The 19320-nt window shown below is 14.9% G+C and overlaps 3 protein-coding genes across 3 annotated transcripts, besides 47 other annotated features; 1 reads left to right on the forward strand and 2 right to left on the reverse strand. All coding sequences in view use genetic code 6, as the record gives it.

The window, feature by feature from the left end:
• The first annotated feature begins 1736 nt into the window (after positions 1-1736).
• Positions 1737-1841: a microsatellite.
• Positions 1756-1814: a microsatellite.
• Positions 1763-1801: a microsatellite.
• Positions 1764-1818: a microsatellite.
• An 894-nt stretch (positions 1842-2735) lies between the features above and the next one.
• Positions 2736-5611, reverse strand: IMG5_174200 (hypothetical protein; the record flags this gene model as incomplete). The annotated part of the gene is made up of 3 exons (XM_004029680.1): positions 2736-2815; positions 3516-4388; positions 5542-5611. The coding sequence occupies 3 exons, from the start codon at positions 5609-5611 to the stop codon at positions 2736-2738; spliced, it is 1023 nt and encodes a 340-aa protein (XP_004029728.1).
• Positions 3575-3689: a microsatellite.
• Positions 3597-3655: a microsatellite.
• Positions 4707-4751: a microsatellite.
• Positions 4792-4842: a microsatellite.
• Positions 4848-4872: a microsatellite.
• Positions 5035-5068: a microsatellite.
• Positions 5379-5413: a microsatellite.
• Positions 5612-6110: 499 nt separating the features above from the next.
• Positions 6111-6249: a microsatellite.
• Positions 6250-7150: 901 nt separating this feature from the next.
• Positions 7151-7197: a microsatellite.
• Positions 7198-8194: 997 nt separating this feature from the next.
• Positions 8195-8271: a microsatellite.
• Positions 8215-8274: a microsatellite.
• Positions 8275-9249: 975 nt separating this feature from the next.
• Positions 9250-9286: a microsatellite.
• An 89-nt stretch (positions 9287-9375) lies between these two features.
• Positions 9376-9479: a microsatellite.
• A 99-nt stretch (positions 9480-9578) lies between these two features.
• Positions 9579-9612: a microsatellite.
• A 691-nt stretch (positions 9613-10303) lies between these two features.
• Positions 10304-10585: a microsatellite.
• Positions 10567-10609: a microsatellite.
• A 458-nt stretch (positions 10610-11067) lies between these two features.
• IMG5_174210 (hypothetical protein) lies at positions 11068-11639 on the reverse strand (the record flags this gene model as incomplete). The annotated part of the gene is made up of 3 exons (XM_004029681.1): positions 11068-11131; positions 11260-11338; positions 11507-11639. The coding sequence occupies 3 exons, from the start codon at positions 11637-11639 to the stop codon at positions 11068-11070; spliced, it is 276 nt and encodes a 91-aa protein (XP_004029729.1).
• Positions 11640-11650: 11 nt separating this feature from the next.
• Positions 11651-11722: a microsatellite.
• Positions 11723-12222: 500 nt separating this feature from the next.
• Positions 12223-12267: a microsatellite.
• Positions 12223-12280: a microsatellite.
• Positions 12281-12434: 154 nt separating this feature from the next.
• Positions 12435-12478: a microsatellite.
• Positions 12479-12582: 104 nt separating this feature from the next.
• Positions 12583-12637: a microsatellite.
• A 69-nt stretch (positions 12638-12706) lies between these two features.
• Positions 12707-12773: a microsatellite.
• Positions 12774-12895: 122 nt separating this feature from the next.
• Positions 12896-12933: a microsatellite.
• On the forward strand, positions 12908-15900 carry IMG5_174220 (hypothetical protein). The gene is made up of 4 exons (XM_004029682.1): positions 12908-13669; positions 13716-13896; positions 13956-15356; positions 15434-15900. Exons 1-4 carry the CDS (start codon positions 12932-12934, stop codon positions 15835-15837), a joined length of 2724 nt encoding a protein of 907 aa, XP_004029730.1. The 5' UTR covers positions 12908-12931; the 3' UTR covers positions 15838-15900.
• Positions 15349-15427: a microsatellite.
• Positions 15365-15432: a microsatellite.
• Positions 15367-15427: a microsatellite.
• Positions 15889-15970: a microsatellite.
• Positions 15899-15976: a microsatellite.
• A 1321-nt stretch (positions 15977-17297) lies between these two features.
• Positions 17298-17410: a microsatellite.
• Positions 17319-17410: a microsatellite.
• An 839-nt stretch (positions 17411-18249) lies between these two features.
• Positions 18250-18314: a microsatellite.
• Positions 18315-18416: 102 nt separating this feature from the next.
• Positions 18417-18468: a microsatellite.
• Positions 18417-18472: a microsatellite.
• A 102-nt stretch (positions 18473-18574) lies between these two features.
• Positions 18575-18675: a microsatellite.
• Positions 18627-18667: a microsatellite.
• Positions 18627-18845: a microsatellite.
• Positions 18681-18794: a microsatellite.
• A 39-nt stretch (positions 18846-18884) lies between the features above and the next one.
• Positions 18885-18931: a microsatellite.
• Positions 18932-18972: 41 nt separating this feature from the next.
• Positions 18973-19049: a microsatellite.
• Positions 18981-19055: a microsatellite.
• Positions 18981-19111: a microsatellite.
• Positions 18983-19110: a microsatellite.
• Positions 19071-19111: a microsatellite.
• Positions 19112-19320: the final 209 nt, after the last annotated feature.

Raw genomic sequence — 19320 nt, forward strand, 5'->3', positions numbered from 1 at the left:
AATACAATCTAAGAATTTTTATGAGATAGATTTTTCATAAAAACACTAAAAGATTTTTCATCTAAAATATATTTTAGAATTTAATCCCCATCACTTATACATTAAAATTAATTACAAATCTCATTTAAAACATAAACGCAATTTATTTAAACTTCTAAATCATTTTCTTCATTGTTTATTTATTCTATTAATTTATCAATTAAACATTGTTTTAATTTATGTATTTACTATTTGTCTCAAAGCATTAAGTACATATTATATTTAATAATAATTCTGATATAGATCTACTATGCAGTTAATTACGTATATCTAATAATAAGTTATATTGATTATATATATAGTTTAACATCTATTATATATGGTATATATTTTTATTTTTTATTTTTATTACTTCATCTTCTTTCCAATTATTTTCGTTAATTTTATAATGAAGAATATAATTTTGTTACATAACCAGCTAGTATTAAGTTAACTGGTATTTTTTATTGAAAAAATGTTAATAATAATCCAAATAAATTCATACTATCTTTCTAAATAAATGTCGATTATTTTTATACTCTTTATAAGTTTTAATTTATTTACTCGTCAATTTATATTTCGTTCTCTTTATCTTCATATTTTAATTAAATAAATGATTATCTTGTAGGTGGTAAGTCGTTTTCGCTTGAATTTTCTTATGAAATTGTCTATTCTTCATATTTTCTTTCAAAAAATTATTATTGAATTATATTTAGATTTGAACATAAAATTTCACATGATATATATGGATATCTATATTAATATAATTTTTTTATTTTAAAAAATAAAAACATAAAAAACCTATATTATCTATTTTAAGAATCATTTAAGGATGGTTCTTAAATTATATATAAAACCATTTAATTGAAATCATCATTTGTTAATCTATTTTATTTTTTTAATAACAATTTTGTTTATTAATTTTTGCTTAAAATTTATCTACTTTAAGATACTGTTTTGAATACTATTTCTATCATCTAGATTTATTATGTTTACGTTTTCTAATAAGTTGTGTAAATTCTAAAATTATATTGATTCAGTTTCTATATTAATATTTTAATTCATAATTAATTTTTAACTAATTTAAAATTTAGTTTTTTTTTTTTTTTTTTATGATTATTGAGAAATTTTATTTAATATTTTTTTAAAAAATAAAAATAAAAAAATGTATCTATTAATAAAAATATTTATAAATAAAAAATATTTCTTATCAATCATATATATACTATATTACTAATATAAAATTCATCTTTATGTGTTTAATGCAAAATAAATATAGAAATAAAATAATTTATAAAAAATACTAAAAATAAAAAAATATCTAATGTATTTTATTATTATTATAACAAATATTAATATTTTTTTTAATTATATATTTATTAGTATTTTATATATTAAATTATTTTTATTTTATTTTAAACATATTTTTTATTTAATTTTATTTTAATATTTTAGTATATTTTGTTAGATAAATTAGTATCTAATTTTTTTTTTAACTAATTAAAAATAATTTTATATAATAACTCTTTTTCTATTACAAATTTATTTTTAATTATTATATAAAGATGTTTTTTTTTTTTTTTTAATAAAAAATTAAAATAATCATATATAAAAAAAATTAATTTATAAATAAAATTAAATATTTTTATACATTACATATTATAAATATTTAAAATATATAAATATTATATATTTTTAAAAATAATTTTAATTTTTATAATATATAAATAATTACTAAATTTATTATATAATATATAAATATATATATAAATAATATATATAACAATTTATCAATATAATTTTATATTAAATATATATTTAATTATTACAAAATTTTTTTTTTTTTTTTTTTAAAAATAAATAAATAATAAGTATAATTATTTCTCAATATGACATCAAAGCTTTTTAAATATATTAAACAGAGCTAACTTTATCATAATTATTAACTAAATTATCATGATTATTTAAATTATTATTTTCACAATTCTATAATTAATCTAAAATTTTTAATTTTTATTCATCATTTTATTAAATATGTAAAATTTCAGAAATAAAATCTCCAATTAAATTTTCAAAAATAAATTCTGATATTTCAACTTAAATCTTTTAAAAAAAAATTAAATTAAATAAAATATAAAAAAATTACTTCAGTTTATTCATCATCATACATTATCCATCTATATTCATTCTAAACAATTTCCATTTTTAACATTTTAAGGAATTTTTCTTCTTTCATTTATTCTAAATCATATTAACTTTAAATACTTTTTTCATTTTCATCCAATCCACATCTTAATTATGCCCATTAAATAACTTATTTTTAAGCCTAATTTATTATATTATCCACATCTTCAATATTAATTTTTTATTCATGTAATCTTGAATTATCTAATTTCCAAGGAAAAGGTCTTCCGCGAAGTCCGAAAGGCCTATAATTATCTAAAGCCTCATTAAGGCAGTCAAAAAGAACTTTGTTATGTATATGTTAACTTTCTTTTATTAAATTTTAATTAAATTCATTTATAAAAGATATTTATTTATTTTCAAAAATCAACTTTTTTTCAAATTCTTAATATAAATTAGTATTTAATATAGCCTAATGCTAAAACATAGAATCAGAAGAACTATTTAAGCTTTAATTTTAATCGGAAAAATGCAAAAGCTTTAACATTTCTAAAGATGTTGGACCAAGTTATATATTTAAATTATGTAAAAACTCATTTTTATAATTATCTTATTAATAAATTATAAATATATATATATATGTATATATTATAATTACCTTTTATATAATTTCCTAAAAAACAAATATATTCTTAAACAGCTTCTAAATTAGTTTTTACTAAATATATTTAATCATTTTAAGTTCCTATTTTTTATAATTAATTAAAAATACATAATTTTATATAAATTACTTTATATTGTCTTTAGACTATTAATTACATATTAATTTCCTTTAATCTCTATATTATTTTTGTTTTTTTAAAATAAAATAATATTTATATATTACCTTCTAAAAATTCTATAATAATCAATTCGAAAATAAAATTCGAAACTTTTTCTTTTTTTCATAAATTTAATTATTTTATTTGCTCGAAAATTAAATTTCTTCATTTTCATTTTCATCTTCCTCTTCTTTATATTCTTCCATTTCTTCACTATTATATTCTTCATTTATTTAAAAATTATTACTTAATTATAAATTATTCTATATTTTTTTATATTAAATAATATATTATTTAAATTATTTATTAATACACTTTAATTAATTTAAGAATTCATAATTAAATTATCACATTTAAATGTTTTTTCTTCTAAAATCTTTTCTTTTTATAAATTAAATTATTCAATTTTAATATCATTTTAATCATTCAAAACACTATTTTTTAGCACAATTTAATCTTCAGATTGCAAATTTTCCCAATCTATACTTGAATATTCTTTATTTTTTTAATGAATACTTTATACAACCTTTATATCAGGAGTTTATTCAATACTCTAAGAATTATAATTTAAAGAAATATTTTGAACATTTGAATTTTTAACATCTGTATAATATTAAAATTAATCATTATTATTATTAATACTATTATAATTAATACTATTATAATTAATACTATTATAATTAATACTATTATAATTATTACTATTATAATTAACACTATTATAATAAACATTATTATTATTATTTTAAGAATCAAATATATTTTTTTATTATAAGCTTTCTATTTTATTTTAAAAAATATTCGAATCATTTAAATCTGCACTAATACTATTAAATACAACCTATTTTTAAAAATTTAACAATTATTGAGAAATATTATTATTTTTTTTAGAAAAAGTCTACTATGAATCATATTTTTTTAAATAATTTAAAGTCTATTAAAAATTGTTTTTTTTACAATTTTTCCAAGTAACCTATATATCATTTTCTGATTCAGATTTACAAAGGAATTTTTTATGTTTATTACAAAATAAATTATTATTATAGTATTCTTCGTTTAAATTATTATTTTTTATTTTTCTCATAAAACATATATCTCTTACAGTACCCTAAATGCATTTATTTACAATTTTTTACTAAGTATTTTCCCACTCTTATTTTGTTTTATTTAGATCTTCTTGTTCTTTATTTACCCATTTTTCAAGTTATAAAGATGTCCATTAATATTTTTTTTGGGAAATTTTATTTTTTTCTAACATTTTTTTTAACTCATTTTCGTGGTAAATTTATTCTTCTTGTAAGGCTTTTTGTCTTAATTCTATAAAAAAATCTACATTTTTTTGTTAAGATAACTCAGTATATTTTTTCATAGTAAAATTTTCAAAAGAATTTTAATTAAATAAACATGAATTTGATATGTCAAATTCTTTATAAATATTTTATTGAATAAATTATATTGTATTTTATTACTATCACTTTTCTTTTGATTATCATCGTCAATTTACAAATTTTAAATAGTATTTATTTATAACTCTATTTTTTGTTACTTTTTATTTTTTATAAAAATTAAATTTGCTAAAAAAATAATATTTGAAACTTGTTTTTCTATTTATAATTCTTTTTAAAAAATTTTTAATGAAGATCTTATTTTTTATTAATCATAAAGAATTTTTTGCAATTCTTAATTTTAATCCTTTTTTTAAAAAAAAAATTGATAAATATTTTTATATTTTAAGAAAGAGATATAATAATATAAAAAATTATAAATAATTAATATAAATAAAAATAATAACTAAAGAATCAATATTAAAATAATTTTTTATTAAAATTAAAAAAAAAAAATATTAAATTATATAAATATATAAAAAATATAAATATATTTTTGTTTATATATATATTTATATATATATATTGTCTTATAAAATTTAAATTTATTTCCTTATTATTATTATAAGTTAAAAATAATAAAAATTTTTTTTTTTTTTTTTAAGTATTAAAAAAAGGCAAATTATAACTAATTTGTAAAAATATAATATATTTTTATATATAAATATATTTAATTCATACCTCTATATTTTATTTTGAATTATTTTATTCTTAATTATTATCTGATATTGTTTATGATTCTTAAAATTACTAATCTCTTTTTTATTTTTAAATTATTTATTCATTTACATTATTTTTTAGAGAACTATTACTTTTCTCATCTTCATTTTAATCATAAAAATCTTTATTATTTAAGCTATATTTATTTTAAACATAAAATTATTATTATTCAATATATTCTTATAATTAATAAAGCTATTATTCACTTAAATAAATTTACTATTCATTTTCAATAATATATATATTATCATTTTCATCCCTAAACATTTCTTTCGTTAAAAGATAATCAAAATCGATTTAATATTATTATTCTTCTTCTTTCTCTTCCTCTTCCTCTTCCTCTTCTTCATTTTAATTTGAATTTTCTTATAATTAATTATTGTTCAAAAGTTCTAAATTTTCCATATAATTATTATAAATTTAATGATCTTATACAAATATGTTATTTTCTTAAAAAATATTATTATTAGAACAAAAACTCTTCTCTAATTAATAATTATTAATTTCATCCCCTTAATTATTCATTTTATTTTATTATGTCATTAAATTTTTATCATATTAAGATTCATTTTAATAATTGCTTATTATTTCATCATTAAAATTACTACTTTATGATTTTTCCTAAAATTAATTTAAACCAGGCTAATTAAGCATATCTAGTTTTAATTTTTGACAATCTTATCCTTACATAATTAATTTTTCTTAAAATGATAAATTGACACTACTTTAAGTTTACATAACTTTTTATAAGTTAAAAAGTAAAAACTAATTATCAATTTTTAATTTTTTTATAAATCTGAAAAATTACTTTAATTAATCTAATTAAAATTATCAATAATATTTCTATCACTTTATTATATTGATAAAGATTATTATTAAATTTCATTTTAAACATTAATATTTAATTTTTATTTCTAATTTTAATTTTTTGAGATTTTTTAATCATAATTATTGTCATTTTATTTTTGTAAGATTTTTTATTCATATGTATTTGATTCGATTTTTTATTATTATTTTAAATCAAATTAACTGTTATTCGAAAATTATTATTATTATTATTATTATTATTATTATTATTATTATTATCTATTATTTCTATTTTTTTTATTGTTATTGTTATTGTTATTTTTATTGTTATTGTTATTGTTATTATTTTTATTATTATTGTTATTATTATTATTTATCTATGTTTTTTTAATTTTCTTAATGTTAATCTATATTTTCATTCTCTTATTTAGTTATTTTCTATTTTATAAAAGAGTCATTTTTTTCATTTATTTAACAACTATTATTTAAACTTTTAATTAATTAATTTTTTTAGTTTTTTAATTATTAAAAATATATTTCAAATTCCTCTTATGTCCATTTTTCATTATTTAAAATTTAATATTCTTTTAATTTTTATTTTAAAATATCATCTTCATTATTTTCTTATTAATTATTCTCTATTTCTTAAGCAAATAATTATAAATGATATTTTAAAATATTTCTTATTTAATATCCTTTCCATACTTTTTAAATAATAACTGCAGCTTAATTTTAAATTTCTTCCAAAGAGAAATTATTTTTTTTTTTTTATTATTTTGATTCATTTATTTTTGTACTTTAGTAATTTATTGAATTTTAAATTGCTTATTATTCTATATTTCTTATTTCCTTTAAATTTTTTAATTCTTCTTCATCTAAATTCTCCTCTATATCTTATTCTTCTTCTTCTTTAAATTTGCATGTTGAAAAATAATTATCATTATTTAGAGATTTTTTTTAATTAAATAAACTTTTTTATAAAGAATCTGTATTAAGTTATTATTAATGATTTTATATTTATAAATTCTTTTATAATAAACATGATATTCCAGACTAACTTGATTCCGAATGTATTTCTTCTATATCTAATCTTTCATCTAAATTATCTGTTTATAGAATATCTTCTTCATTTGAAATTTGAATTTAATTTGGATTTTAAAGATTAGTAAATTATTAATATCTTTAAGATATTTTTGTAAACTATTCACAAAGTTACTTTTTTTTCTCATTTATAAATACTTCTTTTTAATTATTATTATTAATATGAAAAGTATTTTATTTATATATTTTTTTATTTTATTATTTATTATTTTTTTAATTTAATATAGTTTCAAAATTATTATTTCTGTTTTTAAAGGAAAATGTATTATTAATTATATTATTTTATTTAGGTTTATTTAAAGATTTCTTTCTCTTATCATTTTTTTGAATATTTAACTTTTATATTAATTTTTTTTAAATGTATTTTTGTTAAAAGAAAAAAAAAAAACTACTCTTATATTAATTTCTATTCTAATATTTTCCTATGTTCATTATATAAATGATTATATTTTCTATCTAATTCTTCGTTTTACTAATTTTAATAAATATCATATTGCTAATCATAATTATAATTTATATTAGTAATATTGTTTTTATTATTTTCATTATTAAATGTTTCTAAAGCACTTTTTTTTTCTATGTTTCACCTCCTGATATACTTCTTATTTATCTTTTAATTATTTTTTTTCTGGTTTATTATTTAAATTGTTTATTATTATTTAAAGTTCTATTTGATAAATCGGTTTTATTTAAATAATTTTTTATATTATTTTCTTAATTATTTATTGTATTTATATTAATATCATTAATATTTTATTACTATAATGTATATTATTTTAATTAATTATTATTTATGTATACCTTTTTTTTAGGTTTTTATTAAATTCTTTATTAATCATTTTATTTTAAAAAGATACCACTATTATCTTATATTTATTAATTTTTTTAAAATATATAAATATAAAAATATATACTTTTATTGATAAATATGATTCTAATTTCACTATCATTATTATTACTATTTTAAAATTCTTTTTTTTATAAATTATTTCTAATTGGACTGTTACTTTCTTGATCTTTAATTTTAAAATTTTTATATTTATGCTAATTATATCCCCAAGGAACTTTCTGTATAGATTTTACTTTCGATTTAGAAAATCTTGATAAATTTTTCATTCTTACTTATTTATTTTTTAATTGTATTTCAATTTTTTTAAATTATTTTATTCTGTTATCAAGGCTATTTAATCTTTCATTTTATTTTTGAAATTTTTAGTCTATATATATAAAAATAATAAATTATATATATATATATATATTATTATTTATTATAAATATATATTTATATTATATATTTAGAATTTTACATTATTTTTTTTTTATTTAATCTTTTTATTTGGCAATCATAGGTATAATTTACTTTTTTTCTTTAAATTTTATTTTTTAAAAATATTATATAATTATATATTTACATTTAGGTGAATTTTAATTTATATTAGAATCTTTATCATTTTCTATTTTATTTATACGAGCAGATGTTTTTTCAATACTTTTTGATCTAGTTTTCTATTCTAATTATTCATTTCTTTAATAGAAAGTTTTATTATTTTTATTATTATTATTTTAATAAAAATAATGTTTTTATAAATTTAAAGAATATTCATTTTATATATTATTATGATTTTCAATATTTTAATTATTATATGAATTCATTTAATTATTTTCTTAATACAATTTAATAATTTTTTTTTTTTTTTTTTTTTTTATTGCTTGTTATTTTTTTTATTGTTATTTCGATTATATTGAATTGATTTTTGTTTAAAATATATTTTTTGTATTATTTTTATATTTAACAGGCATTTCTACGGGCATATCGATAATATCATAAATATTTTCTTAATTATTATTTTAATTCCCTTTATTTTATTTTTTTTAATTTTTTTAAATATAATTTTTTTTACTCGATTTGCTTCTTTTTTTTTATAGTAATGAAATTTCATCATTTTTAGTTTTTATTTTTTTAACTTAAAAAAGATTATTAATTAATTTATTATTCTCTTTATTATATTCTTCTTTTTAATACATCTTTTTTTTTTTATTATAAGATTATAAAAATTTAGTTTTTTTTTTTTAAAAAAAAAAATACATTTATTTTATTCAGAAATATCAATATTGTAATATTATATATACTTATTTTTTTTTTTTTTTTATTTTTTTAAACAAAAAAAATATTATTAAAAAATTATAAAATATAAATTAATATTCAAAAATAAATAAAATATATGTTTAAAAGACATTTGAAATGTAAAGTCTATAATAATATTTTAATTAAAATTTAAAAAATGATTTTAATATTTAAAAAATGTTTGATTTTTTATTATTTAACAATTTCAGAAGAAAATTAAAATTTCTTTTTGATAAAAAAAAATATTAATTAAGATTACTTAATATATATTAATATTTTTAAAAAATAAATATCTAATAAAATATACTTAATTAAATTTTAATTTTTATAAAACTATATATATTTAATCAAAATAGCCTATATTTATAATTTTAATTTAAAATCCAAATTATTAATTATAAATAATTTTTTTAAAAAAAATACATTAAATTTAATTTAAAAATAATTTTATACTTTTATATACTTTTTTAAGAAATAATATATATATATATATATATATATATAATATATAACTTTAGCATTAATATATAATAATAAACAAATTAATATATTATATAAAAATAATAATATTTATCACACATTTGATTATACACTTCTAGCTCTTTCCAAAACCTTTCTAATATATTCATCTCTTTCAGATTAATTCATAAATCCTTTTTACTATATAATATCTTTATTTTCATTATCTTATTAATTTAACTTATTGTTATTATTTTTAACATCACTATTATTTAATTATTAATTATTAATGGATTAAATAATATCATTATTCTAAGTTTAATTATTATTAAACTCTGAATTTTTTTCTTATTATTATTTTTAAGAAGACCCTTTATATTAATTTTATTTAATATTTTCTACAATTTCATCTTTATGAGCAATATTAGTTTAATTTTATATTTTTTAAGAATTTTATTCAGATATATTAGATGGTACAAAATTTGAATTAAAAATTTAAATATCAATTTTCGAAGGGTTTATTTCATTTTCAAATTCTAATTTTGGACTTTAAATTATTTAAGAATTTTATATATTTTTAAAAGAACTATCTTAAATATATCTTTCAGGAACATTATTTTAAACAATACAATTTGTTTATTATCCTGATAATGGATCAAAATTATCAGTATTTTATGTATTTTACAAATATTAATTCTAAAATTATCTATTTAATGAACATTATTATAAAATATCGTTAATGATATTATTATTTTTAATGTTATTACTAGTATTATTATTATTATTATTATTATCATTATTATTATTATTATATATTATTATAATTATTATTATTATTATTTTGTCATTTTAATTATTTATATTGTATTTTTTATTATTATTGTTATTTTAATTATTCATATTGTTATTGTTATTATTTTTGTTATTGTTATTTTTTTTATTAAAATTGTTATTGTTATTATTATTGTTATTATCATCGTAATTATTTATATTATTATTGTTTCTATTAATATTATTATATTATTTAATATTATCATCATTTATTTAATTTTTACAAATTTCTTAATAATTTTATTTGTCATTCTAAATTACATTCTATTATTCTAACAAATAATTTTAAACTTCTATATTTTTTTTATTAATTACTGAAATATCAATAATTGATAAATTATCTGCTTTATTTTTTTGGAAATATTCACCATTACATTCTTTTTCTAACGCTTCTAAAGAAATTCTATCATTTTCTTTTTCACAAAGCATTTTCTACATAATATTAAAAATCTAAACTGAGTAATTTATTTTTACTTTTTCCAATAATATAAGCACATAATTCCAATTAATTTATCCTTTAATTACACTATAACAATTTTTAGGAATATTTTCTAAACTAGCGGCTTCTAATATACTCATCCCTAACGAAAAAACATCACTTTTAAAACAATTATGAACTGGAGAACATTTATATTCTTTTAAACAATTCAATAATTAAGGAGAAATATAACAATCTTCAGTTTATCCTGTCATAACTTTATGATAAAGGGAAGTTGGGTGTGGATCTAAATACTCTTCTCCTAACTTAATATATCCGTATTAATTAATTAAAATATTATAAGGTCTCACATCACTATGAGTGATATTTTTTTATTTTAAATATGCTAATATACTACTAACTGAAATTAGTATATAAATTAATTCCTACTCAGAGTATTTTGATGAAGTTCTTATTCTATCATATATTTCGTTTTTTAAATTATTATTATAGTATTCATACAAAAAGCCTATTTTATAATAAGAAGAACAAAATTCGTTATTTCTACAAGAATTAAAATTAATTAATTTTATCAAATTCTAATGGTCTAAATTTAATCTAAAAGACAAATCTTATTAGCGACTTTAAAGATCATGTTCATCATTATATGTACGGAATGTCTCAGAATATTATTAACCGCTTAGCTTGTTTTAAATAAGTGTCATACGACCGTATCTAGGATCAAAAAGAATAGTAATATTTTCATATAATTGAGAATTATAAAGAGGACGATCTAAGAAAGATGAGGAAAAAGTAATTGCATTTCCCATTTTTATTTAAAATATATAAATAAATATATATATATATATATATATATATATATATATATATATATTTTATATATTTATAATATTAGTTTTATTTTTTAATTAAATTATATTAAAAAAATTAATTTTAAGATAATATAATTGTTTTAATAAAGAAAAACTAATGTTTTTTAAATTTTATTTTATTGTATTTATTGTATTAAAATTTATTTATATATAATTTTTTTGTTTTATTTACAAAAATAAATATAATTAATTTTTATTTTTTATTTTATTTAATTTTATTTTGATTAGTTTTATATTTTTTTATTTAAAAATATTTTTATTTTATTAAAATCAAATAATTTTTTTTTATCTTATTTTATTTAAATAATTGTTTTTATAAAATATAAATTGAGTAAAAAATTTAATAATATAAAAAAAACAATAAAATAATATATATATATTATTATTTTGTAATTATATATTTTTTAAATATATTAAAATTTTATTAAATAAAAAATAATAAAAAGCTAAAGGCTGTTTATTATGAAAGCGGATAATTTTTATTATTTATTTTTTTAAAAAATTATAGAAAAATAAATGAATATATAAAATATATATATATTATATATATATATATATATATATATTAATAAATATATTTTTAATTTTATTTGTAAATATATATATTATAATTGTAATATATTTAATTTTTATTTATATACTTATAAACATTTTTTTATTTAAATTAATAATAATCTGTTAATTATAATTTACAAAAAGTTATATAAATAATATTATATTTTATATTTCTCTATTAATAATATAAATTATATATATCTAAATTAATAAAATAAATTTTCAATTTTAATTATATATTTTATTTTTAGAAATTTTTTTTTGTACAATTTTTAAACTTATTTACATTTTTTTAAGATAAATATTTTTTTATTACTTAGATTTTTTTTTTTTTAATTTATTATAAATTAATATTTTTTTTTATTTAATAAAAATAAATAAAATATAATTATTTAAATATATGATTATATATAATTTATTTTTATAAACAACAGAAATTATTTAATTATTTATTAATTTTTAATTTAATTAGATTATTAATATTTTAAATAATAATATTATATATATTTATAATATTTAAAATGTATATTTTTTTTTAAATATAATATTAAATTATTTATAAAAACTTAAATTAATATTTTATTATTTGTGATCAGATAATAATAAATAATATCTTTTATAACATTTTAATTAAAATTTAATATAAATACATAAATAATAATATAATAACAAAAATGTCTGAAATCCCAAGATTTTTAACCCAAAAACAAGCTTAATTACGTGAATAATAAATCGTATAAAACTCTACAGAATACCATTTATAACTCCTTTTAAATGAATTTGACCGTTACTAAGGAATTCTCGATGTATCTTTCGTTACCTAAAACTGTACTCATGACCTATTCCTTGACTACAGTGGCTAAAACCTTGAACATGTTCTAATAAACGGAAAAGAAGTATAAAAAACTTAAAATTCCTACAATAATATATGGGATGGCTTATTTATTAGAGTACCTTCACATTACCTTATAAATGGTAAAAACTAAATTTCTATATATTTCCATAGTGAATATGCTAATAATGGTTTAGGACTTCATAGCTTTGTAGATACAGATTAGAAATAATACATTTACTCATAATGTGAACCTTATTGGTGTAATAAAATTTTTCCTTGTTTCGATTAACCGGATCTTAAAGCTACTTTAAACTTAGTTATTATAGGACCTAGTAAATGGGTTTTATTAAGTAATGAGAGTCCTATTAATTAACAAAAGAAATTTTCTTTAGAATAATATTAATAAAATTTATAAGGAAATTATTCGAAAACTTTCCTTAATTAACTAATTGGAAATATAAAAGATGAAAATTAATATTAATACGTTTTTTATAAAAAAACTTAAATATTACCAACTTATCTTTTTGGTATTGTAGCAGGACCTTATGCTGAAATTAAATATTAAAATACACATAAAGTATATATATAAATATTTATATATATTTATTTAATTTTTTAATTAGAATATACCTATGAGTATTTTTTCAAGAGAATCTTTACTTCCTCATCTTTAAAAAATGTCTGATTTTATTTTCGAAGTAACAAATGATTCAATGAGGCTTTTCGAAGAATTTTTCGGTTATCCCTATCCTTTTTCTAAATACGATTAAGTATATGTTCCTGAATATAATGTAGGAGCTATGGGTAACTTTAAAATAAATAAACATATATATATAATTTTTAAATATATATAAAAAATAAAGAAAATGCCGGATTAGTTACATTTAATGATTTATATGTATTTAGAGAAACCGTAACTGCTTCAAGAATGACTAGTTTAGCAAATACTATAACTCATGAATTATCTCATCATTGGTTCGGTAATTTAGTGACAATGAAATGGTGGAACGATTTATGGTTAAACGAGTCTTTTGCAGATTTTATTTCTCACTTCATTTTATCTAAAATGAACGTCAAATCAATCTAACTAGTAGACATTTGGGTGAAATTTAATGTCAATAAATCATGGGGATATCGTACTGATTAATTAATAACAACACACCCAATAGCATGTGCTGTAGAAAACACAGAAGCTGCGGATTCTATATTTGACGGAATTTCATATTCTAAAGGATCAGCTACTCTAAGATAATTACTATGTTTAATGGGAGAATAGTCTTTCTCTAAAGCCCTATAGACTCATTTCCATAAATACGCATTTAAAAATGCTACACTAGATGATTTCATAGAAGTCCTAAATGAAGAATTTTAAAAATCAAATTAATATCCTTTCAGCTTAAACGAATGGTAATAGAAATGGATTTAAACAGCCGGCTTAAACGAATGTTAGCCTATTTTTAACAAAGAAAGTAAAAGTAAAGAAACTGTCCTAAAAATCAAATAAACTGCAGCCTTATAATAACATCCTACACTAAGAAGACATAAAATGAAAGTCGCATTTTTTGACTCTGAAGGAAATGTAACCAGTTAAGACGTTCTTTTGGATGAAAAAGAGGAAACTAGTATAGTCTATGATGGCTCTAAAAGTGAATTTTAGGCAGTCCTTTTAAATTATTAGGATTTTGCATTTATTAAGGTACTTCTAGATGATTTATCCATAGTTTTCTTTAAAAATAATATGCATAAAATAAAAGATGTTTTAACAAGAAATTTAATCTGGAGAGCATTCTTTGATATGGTCAGAGATGGTAAATTATCATCTGAGGAATATTTCGATATTTTCATGACTGCAATACCTCATGAACAATCAGATGATATAATCACTAATTAACTTATGTTTTTGAACAGTGCTTATTCTTAATTTACACCTAGAAAATACTAAAATTAACTAGCAGCTAGAATGTTTAATTTTCTAGTATCTTATCTATTAAAAATACCTAAAGAAAATAAGAATAGAATTATTGAAATCAAAGATAAACTAGACTTTTTTGCAAGAAATAATGAACATATCGTATATCTTCTAGATTGGTATAATGGAAATAATTAAGATCTAAAAGATTTCGAGTTAGGAAATTCTATTGAATGGAGAATTGTTAGTTTAGTACATAAAAGTAAGAAATTTACAAGAGATTAAAAAAATTCACTTTTTAATATTTAATCTTAAAAAGATTAAACTGATACTAAATATAATTATGAATATAAATGTATTAAAAAATATATAAATATATAAATATATATATATATATATATATATATATATATATTTATATATATAAAATAGGCAAAGCATTAGATGCTAATTAATAAGAAAGAGAATAATTATGGAATTCTTATATTAATTATGATGGAAAAACCTCTCTTAGAAGAATATAATTTTCGTGGAGTGGATTTTCTTAGACATTTAATCCTGATGAACTGGAGCCTTATTATTAAAAATTCTTTGATTCAGTGATTGTAATTCATAGTAAATAAAATAAAGAATATGCTAATGATTTTTATCAATATCTATTTCCAGTATCTGAAGATTGGGATAGACTTATAAAAAGTTTAAATTAATTAAAGAGTGGATTAAGCGATAAGTATGTTCATTTACATAGACATATTAATGAAAGTATTGATGATATTAATAGAAAATAAAAAAATCATTAATGTTTTATGTAACGAGCTAGTCTTGCTAAAATGTGAGCATAATATTTTTTTAATAATAAAATTATTTATCATATTAAAAAAATAAAAATTTAAGATTTATATATATTTATTTAATATATATATATATATATAATATATATAAATATATATATATATATATATATTTTATATATATTTATCATGTTTCATCATAACTTTTTTAAAAAGTAGCTTTTCTTAATTTAGCATTAAATACTATATTTTTTTATTTTATAGTTTATTATTTTTGTTAATTTTTCGGAATTTTAAAATCAGTTGAATTTGATTATAAATATTTTCTTTTCTTAAATTATTAATAGGTTTAATTATTATCCTCAACTTTATTTTATAAAGAATTTCCTTCTTAAAAAGGCAGTAAAATATTATTTTTTTAAATAATATTATTTAAATTCATATTGAAAATATTATTTTATAAATTATTTTCTGACCTATATTCCGAAAAAACATTTTTTTTTATATTTTTGTATCTTTTTTCTAATTAAGGACTATTTACTATGACAAAATTATCATTAATAGGTTTATTTACATCCTAATCTGATTTCTATTTTTTTTTAAAAAAAAAAATAATATTTTTTAATATTATTTTTATAATTAACTTATTAATTTTAATATGTTTTATTATTATTATCATGATTTTAAGATACAGATTTTTTATAAAAAGGAGCTAAAAATGTAACTCTATTATTAAATTTTTTTAAATTACACATTGATTTTTTATCTTTAACATTTGAAATTTAAGTTATTTAATTAAATATTTTTTTCTATTAATTATTTAATATAGGATATTAACTATCATCATATTCTACTGATTTTTTAGAATTATTACTTTTTAATATACTTTTATTATTTAAATTTATATGTCTACTCAATGCGTTTTAAGAAGGTTTATAAAAAGGATTAATAAGAGATTTATTTCTTTGAAATTAAATAAGACCTTTCGAATAATTTTATAAAACTAGATTATCTTTTTCATATATTAAAAAGCTTATTGATTTATTTAATTTTTTTTTTTTTTTTAAAGGAGAAATTTCTTAATTTAATTTACTTGTTTCATAAGAATTACCTTATTTTTAAAAACTACCATATTTTATGCTTTATTCATCATCCAAAATTAATGTTTTTCGAATAAAATTCATATTTTATTCTTTTGCGTCTATAAATTTTTATAAATTAAAAGCATTTAAACCAAAAAAAGTATTTTTAACTATTTATTAATTTAATAGATCTTAATTTGATTATTAATATTAGCTAGTATTATTATTTTCTTATGTATGTAATTATTTTAAAATAACATTTTGTTATGATTATTTTAAACTATTATTATATTTTCCAACTTCTTATTATTTTTCTTATTATAATTCTCTCCATTAAGACCTTTTTTAAATAGATAATTTTATTTTTTCAAGTGTAACTTAATCATGTTTTAAATATTATAAGAATTTCTAATTATAATAAAAAAATATATTAATAATATAAAGATATAAATATATAAATATATATTTATATATATATAAATATATATAATATATATAATATATATATTTTATAATATATATATATATATATATATCTCTATATACTTATGCAGGCAACATGTAAATGATTCCAGTATGTGATACACATTCAACTTTATATTATCGTTTTTCATTATTCATAACTTCCTCTTCCCCAAAAGAATTTGCTACTCCTAAAAGTGTAATTCTACTATATTATTTATTTATATTTTTATTTTAAGAATTATAAATATTATAAATATCTTAAATATCCTTGCAATTTGATTTTATTTATTCCAATTATTTATTTCTTTTGAAAAGCTTTATTTTAAAAAATATAATTTCATACAAAAAAAATACTTAAAAATCTCCCTCTTTTATAAAATAAACAAAATCAGCAACATCACCATCTATTTTTATTTATTAACATAAAATATAATATATTATTATTTTAAAAACCTAAATAAATTATATCATTTTTTCTAACATTTCTTATTTACATATTTTAATATAAAGCATTAATTGTGCTACATTTCCAGTCTGAAAAAACTTAAAATCCCTTTAAAAAATTAATACTTTCAATAAACTTCTTCAAATGATAACTTGACAATATTTAACCATAAGAATCTTTACTTAAAGTTGCGAAAATAGAATCTTCTTTACAAAAAATACTAGCCGTTCTTCTACAATTATTCATCAAAGCAATTTCACCGAAAGCATCTCCTACTTTTAATTATTTAATAATCTAAAACCCCTAATTTTAATCTATGATTTTTTATTTAACTTAATATTCATCTAAAACTTAATATTCTTAAGATTAATAATCGAATTAAGATTAAGTATTAATTAATGTATTTTTTAATTTAAAAACAACATGTTGAAATTTAACTATACCAATAACTCTATCTTGCAATATATATATTAATATATATGTAAAAATATATAAAATTATTAATATATTAAAATACTTAAAGTATATTATTATAATCTTTTTTAATCTAATTTGTAAATATTTTTTTATTATAAATTTTAATTATTTTCATCAAACTATTCTTTTTTATTTATTTACTTTATATTTTTTTTTTATAATTATTATTAGGTTTATTATTATAATTATTATTATTATTCTTATTATAATTCTATTTCTTTATTATTAGGAATATTAGGAATTAATAAATATGCTGATCCACTTAAAATAATATAATATTTATGACCAATATCATCTAAAAATTTTTAATTATTATATATAAAAAAATGATATAAAATATATATAAAATAATTAAATAGAAAAAAATATATTTATATATATATATATATATATATATATATATATAAATTATATTTTTGTATATATTTTTCTTTATATTTTTATAATGATTATAAATTTTTATTTTTTATTTTTAAATGTTATAATTTTATATTAATAATTTAAATATTTATAAATTATTTATATATATTTTTTTTTATATATATTTATAAATATTTATGTATATTTAAATTTAATTATATATAATCAAATATATAAAAATATTTTAAAATTATCCATATATATTTTTAATTTTTATATATATATTTTTTTTTATTTCTTTTATTATATTCACATATTTGAATATTTAGAAATAAATAAAAAATCTTTATATATTTTAATATATTTTTTATTTTTATATTTATTTAATTTCATATTATTATATATTTTTTATTATTATTATTTTTTATATTATTCTACATTTGTTTTAAAATTATTTTTTTATATTAATTTTTTATTAATTTATTTTTTAAAAAATCAAAATTTTTTATTTTTGTATTTTTAATATATTTATATTTCTTTTTTTAAAAATATTACTAAAAAATCCATATTTGTTTAATAGTATTTTTATTTAATATTTATTTTTTTATATTAAAATAACCGTATTTAAAAACAGTTTCACATTATTTAAATTTTTCACATTTTAATTCTTTTATCAATTAATCATACTCTTATTATGGT

The sequence above is a fragment of the Ichthyophthirius multifiliis genome, assembly GCF_000220395.1.
Source record: "Ichthyophthirius multifiliis unplaced genomic scaffold scaff_1120509251276, whole genome shotgun sequence".
NCBI lineage: Eukaryota > Ciliophora > Oligohymenophorea > Hymenostomatida > Ichthyophthirius > Ichthyophthirius multifiliis.